Raw genomic sequence first — 5,672 nt, forward strand, 5'->3', positions numbered from 1 at the left:
GGTCCTGGGCTCAGGCCGGTTCTGGGCTCAGGCCGGTTCTGGCTCGGTCTCTGACAGCTTCCTGTTTCCCTCCCGTCAGGCTTGAATCTGAGCAGCTTTAGGACCCAGGAGGCAGCGGCTGCCAGCAGTAAATATAGCAGCAGGGATGTGTGGACCAGAACAGTTGGGGGTCATGAGGAGGCCCGAACACACCGGACTGGTTCTCCTTCAGCAGAACCCTACAGGGACCCGGGCTCTTCTGGAGAAAACCCAGCAGGTTTAATGTGACGGAGTCAAAGGTCAGAGTCAGGATCCTTTACAGCCCTGAGTGTGTGTGTGTATGTGTGTGTGTGTGTGTGTGTGTGAGGCGTTCAGGGACCGCTGGTTTTACAGGTTCACTCAGTCTCTGCAGAGCTGAGCTTCAATAATTCCTCATTATTTCATCGTCAAACAGCTGGAGGCTCCAGGAATTTCCTTCGGTGAGTAACTGATCAGAAATCAGAAACAAAGACAACAGAACAGGTTTGTTAGAAAGGACAATAATTAGGAAATTAAACCAACAAATGTTTTTAAAATGTCTCCTTTTGGCAAATATTTAACATTTGAGAACTTATTTTCTTAAAAAGTGTGCAGCTGCAGACAGCTGCCTCCTGCAAAGAGTCACGAGTTGTAGATTTACAGAAATGGAATTTGTTAAATTTGTGTTTCTGAAGGTTTTATATTTGTGACGAATTCCTGCAGATTTTTTTAAATTCTGATCTTCTCAGAGAAGCAGGAGGTGAATGAATGAATGAATGAATGAATGAACTTTGAACAGATTAGACCGAAGTTCAACTCAGATCCTTCAGAAAATGTTTTCAGTGATGGGCAGGGTCAGACCCCCCCAGGTCTGTCCCTGGTCTCTGATCCTGGTCCTGGTGAGGGTTGGACCCCCCCAGGTCATCATAAGGAGCCTGATTGTTCAGCCTCCTGGTCTTCCAGGTCCACTGGGAGGCGACCCAGAACTGGTCTCTGATCCTGGTCCTGGTGAGGGTTGGACCCCCCCAGGTCATCATAAGGAGCCTGATTGTTCAGCCTCCTGGTCTTCCAGGTCCACTGGGAGGCGACCCAGAACTGGTCTCTGATCCTGGTCCTGGTGAGGGTTGGACCCCCCCAGGTCATCATAAGGAGCCTGATTGTTCAGCCTCCTGGTCTTCCAGGTCCACTGGGAGGCGACCCAGAACTGGTCTCTGATCCTGGTCCTGGTGAGGGTTGGACCCCCCCAGGTCATCATAAGGAGCCTGATTGTTCAGCCTCCTGGTCTTCCAGGTCCACTGGGAGGCGACCCAGAACTGGTCTCTGATCCTGGTCCTGGTGAGGGTTGGACCCCCCCAGGTCATCATAAGGAGCCTGATTGTTCAGCCTCCTGGTCTTCCAGGTCCACTGGGAGGCGACCCAGAACTGGTCTCTGACCTGGGGACACCTCCAGGCTTTTCTCCTGGGCGTGTTACCATGACGATAGTTGGATGTCTTTTCCCGCCTTAATTATCAAACAGAAGATGATCAGGATGCAGTTTTTTCCCAGGACTGAGTTGTGTTTGTCTTTGTGAGCAGGGCGTAAGGAAGCCTGCGAGGGTCAGGATGCTGCAGCTGTGTCAGGTCAGCAGCGCCCTGTTCATCAGTAACGCCCGCTCCGCCTGCAGCGAGGAGCTGCTGCAGCAGGAAGCGGTGACGCTCTGCATCAACGTGTCCAAGCAGCAGCCGTTCCCCTCCGTCCGCAGCATCGCCAAGCTGCAGGTGCCCGTCTACGACGACCCCAGCGAGGACCTGTACCGCCACTTCGACCGCTGCGCCGACGCCATCCAGCAGGAGGCCGACCGAGGAGGACGCAGCCTCGTCTACTGCAAGAACGGACGCAGCCGCTCCGCCACCGTCTGCGTCGCTTACCTGATGAAGCACCGGAAGCTGACGCTGACGGAGGCGCTGCAGGTGATCTCAGGGGGGGCGGGGTCATTATCATTATTTCCCCAGAGTAGAATCAGAGCTGCTGATGGCGGCTGTGACGGTTTAAAGCTTCCTGTTTGTGTCCCTCAGCTGCCTGAAGGTCAGAAATGTGTCAGAATGAGACAAAGCTGCAGCCTGATACTCAGGTTTCTGATGAGCCAGTGTCCTTCAGCTGGACTGAGACAGGAGACAGGAGCTGAGGGACAACATTCATGCTGACATCAAATAAAAACAGCAGAGAAGCTTCTGTAAATTATTTAGGATGTCATGACTCGGTGTGGTTTAAAACTGAAGCAGGTTTTTAACAGTTTAAGGTTTTAATGAGAAACTTTAACAGTGAGTGGCTCTGATGCTTCATCTGTTTCTAACTGAGGTTCATCTCCTGCTGGAGAGAAAATCTGAGGAAAACATCTGGATGTTTGTGTTTCTTGGTGCAGAGAGTGAAGACGGCTCGTCACGTGATCGACCCGAACCCCGGCTTCCTGTCTCAGCTGCAGAGATACGAGAAGGAGCTGAAGAGGAGGCGAGGAGAGTCCTGATCCTGGACCTGGAGCTGGAGCTGAGACCTGAGGCCTGGACCTGGACCTGGACCTGAGACCTGAGACCTGGACCTGGACCTGAGACCTGGACCTGGACCTGAGACCTCTGTCCGGTTCTGCCAGGATCCATGTGGGAACAGAACCGGAGGCCGACTGTCCTCAGATCAGTTCAAGGTGCCGAGACAGACGTAAACAGGAAGACACCTTGTTTTTCAGTCATTTAATGTTTTAATGTTAGGATAAAACATAAAGAACTGATCTAAAATCACAAAACAAAATCTTACATAAACCTCTGATACGTCAGATTTCTTTAAAGTGTCGTTAATTAACAGAAAGTTAAATTATATTATTGAAAGCACATTTACCAAATCCAGGAAGAAGAAAAATGTCTCTTTTTACAACATTTCTTAAAACATTAATTAAAAATAACACAAGAAAAGGAAACGATTCAAGAAAATTAAAGTCAGTTAAAAGTTATTTATTTAGGTAAAAGTTTGATGTATAAAATAAAACATCTTAAAGACTTAAAAACTAATAATTTTATCACATTTGAGGTAATTTAAATCTCCCTGTAACTCTGACTGACTGCTACAGTTTTAAGAATATTAGGACAAATAATTCTTTCAGACCAGTTTTTATGTTCAGACATGTCTGACTGACTTCAAGTCTTAATATTTTTTATTTCTAGATTAAATTTTAGGATTTTTCTTCTTTTTCTTAGTTCTGTCTCGCCTGCAGAGGGCAGCGTTTACCTACAAACATTACAGAAAAAGGACATCAGATGGACTCTTTGTCCCCGCCACAGGATTTTATTAGACAATTACCTGAAAGTTTCCTTCTGATTGTGGAATAAATATAAATCTGTTTGTAAATCAGCCAGAAGTTAGAAAGTTCTGTAAGTTAACCTCCATCAGAGTTTAACTCGTTTATATAAAAACTAACCAGAATAATAATAATAACAATAAACCCCTAATAAATATTTTATTTTAAACATTTGTTCTGATAGAATTCAGTCATTTTACAGTATTTTAGATTAAAAAGCACAAGCAGCTGATTTCAGATCAGTGTTTATATATATATTTAGTATATTTAGATTTAAGTGCAGCTTCAGACGCCTTAATTTAAACAGACTCAGGTGAACGTGTTAAAGATATTAACCTGCTTTCAGAGTTTTAATGATCCGTTTAAACTGTGACGAGGATCCGGATCAGCTGACGTTTGTCCTCTGATCTGATTGGTTCTTTGTGGATTTCAGTGTTCGTTAAACTCAGGTGTGTCGTGTTTAACGTGTCTAAAAGCAATAATTTAAAACCATTTAAAACCACGTTAGACCTCATCTGATGCTCCGCCTCTTTGAGGAGCTGATCACCTGTTTTACCTGCAGTAAGGAAATAAAAGTTTGTCGGTGTTAACGAGCAACGATCCTTTCTTTCTTAACGCAGTAATTTACTGTTTCCTTGTCGTAGTTCGATCTTCTCTGACTGAGTTTGTGTTTGTTAGCGTCGATTAGCTGCCCTGTGATTCAGGAGATATTTTCCTAACAGCAGCTGGAGCCTGGAACCCTGCAGAAACCCGAGGAAAAACAGTCAGAAGCTTCCTGAGAGTAAAGGTGTTTATTTGTGACGCTGCGAGGCGTTGCCAGCAGATGGGACCTTCTGATTGGGTCACTGTGGACGATGTCTTCTGTCCCACTCGTCCTGGACCTGCCGGATCCACTGGTTGTAGTTGGACACCTTGGTGTAGACGCCCAGCTTGTCCTTCAGGCCGCAGCCCTCGCCCCACGACACCAGGCCGACCAGGAACCAGGTGTCCCGGTACAGGGTGACCATCGGGCCGCCGCTGTCCCCCTCGCAGGCGTCCACGCTCTGCCCCAGGATGCCGGCGCACAGGACGTTGCTGGACAGCTGGTGGGGGACCATCTGCTGGCTGCAGAAGCTGTGGTTGACCAGCGGGACCTTGATGACGTTCAGCGCTGAGCTGTACATCCCGTTGTCCTGTTTGCCCCAGCCCGTCACCACGGTGGTGGTGCCGTTCCGGTGGAGCACGCGCTCGGCCATGGCGCTCCCCGGTAAGCAGACGGGGACGATGTATGAGGAGAACGGAGCAGGCGTCTGCAGGCGGAGCAGGGCGATGTCGTTGTCCACCGTCCGGATGTTGTAGTCGGGGTGTTTGAAGGCCCGGGCGACCTGCAGGGTCACCTCTGTTCCTTCTTCCTTCAGGCGCTCGTAGTCACCTGAGAACAGATCAGGACTCGGTCAGTACCTGCGCCCCACAAAAAGGGCGGGAATCAGGCTTCGGCCCGCGGCGGGGTGGGACAGTCCATCAGGATGACGGGTCCTCACCCAGTCGGACGCTGAACTTATGGTTGCCTTCGAGGCAGTGAGCCGCCGTCAGGACCCAGCTCTTATCGATGAGGACGCCGCCGCAGTGAAACCTTCCTCTAGCGTTAAAAACGACCACCTGAACGCAGACAGACAGCAGCGTTTACAAGCAGGTGGAGTCTGGGATCAAACAGCGCTCGGGTCAGGAAACGTCAGGTTCGGGTCAGTAGAGGAGCAGTTACCTGCCACGGACTCTCTCCCTTCTTGCCCACCTCCCCTCCGATCATCCAGGGCATCAGACCCTCCATCGGCCGGGCGTACTCCGACCTGTCGATCAGCAGCTGGCCACAGGAGGACGAACCTTTCGGGACACATTTCCGGTGGTCGTCCTGCAGCTTGTATCCGGTCAGACAGCTGCAGCTGCGGCTCCGGCCGTCGTCGCTCTCCGTGCAGTCGTGGTCGCAGTCGCCGTTCTCCACGGAGCAGTTGGTGGCTGTCACATCTGAGCGACAGGAAATGGCTTTTAAACTTCGACGAGAAGGTCAGTTTCAAAACGACCAATGACCACACGTTTAATTTAACGTGAATGACCAAATAATGTTGTTAAAAATGTGTTGGTTTTTTGTGGCTTGGTACCGTTCTGGGTTCGTCCAGATTTATACATTTAGAAAGTTTAAACAAAATGACTTTAAGTTGGACGTCAGACGTCTGAAGGCGACTTTTAAGACTTCAGACTACTTCAACCTTGACCTGTTTCTGACCCGATTCTGACCCGATTCTGACCTGATTCTGACCCGATTCTGACCTGATTCTGACCCGATTCTGACCCGATTCTGACCTGATTCTGACC

At 49.2% G+C, this 5,672-nt stretch overlaps 2 protein-coding genes across 3 annotated transcripts in view; one reads left to right on the forward strand and one right to left on the reverse strand.

Moving 5' to 3' along the window:
- Nucleotides 1-3,994, forward strand: part of dusp28 (dual specificity phosphatase 28) — a 7,551-nt gene extending 3,557 nt beyond the window's left edge. The window contains exons 3-5 of one of the 2 annotated variants that reach the window (XM_025002960.2): nucleotides 80-458; nucleotides 1,573-1,947; nucleotides 2,400-3,994. In XM_025002960.2, coding sequence (XP_024858728.1) covers nucleotides 1,600-1,947; nucleotides 2,400-2,501 — 450 coding nt within the window. In that variant the 5' untranslated portion in view covers nucleotides 80-458; nucleotides 1,573-1,599 and the 3' untranslated portion in view covers nucleotides 2,502-3,994. The remainder of the gene's footprint in view (nucleotides 1-79; nucleotides 459-1,572; nucleotides 1,948-2,399) is intronic. The other variant, XM_025002961.2, reaches the window with a different exon arrangement.
- A 105-nt stretch (nucleotides 3,995-4,099) lies between these two features.
- proca (protein C (inactivator of coagulation factors Va and VIIIa), a) overlaps nucleotides 4,100-5,672 on the reverse strand; it is a 5,062-nt gene continuing 3,489 nt past the window's right edge. Inside the window, exons 6-8 of the mRNA XM_017441597.3 lie at nucleotides 5,065-5,324; nucleotides 4,844-4,961; nucleotides 4,100-4,734 (exon numbers count right to left, since the gene is read on the reverse strand). Of these exons, the coding sequence (XP_017297086.1) occupies nucleotides 4,166-4,734; nucleotides 4,844-4,961; nucleotides 5,065-5,324 (947 nt within the window). The 3' untranslated portion in view covers nucleotides 4,100-4,165. The remainder of the gene's footprint in view (nucleotides 4,735-4,843; nucleotides 4,962-5,064; nucleotides 5,325-5,672) is intronic.

This window comes from Kryptolebias marmoratus, linkage group LG20 (assembly GCF_001649575.2).
Source record: "Kryptolebias marmoratus isolate JLee-2015 linkage group LG20, ASM164957v2, whole genome shotgun sequence".
In the NCBI taxonomy this organism is placed as follows: domain Eukaryota; kingdom Metazoa; phylum Chordata; class Actinopteri; order Cyprinodontiformes; family Rivulidae; genus Kryptolebias; species Kryptolebias marmoratus.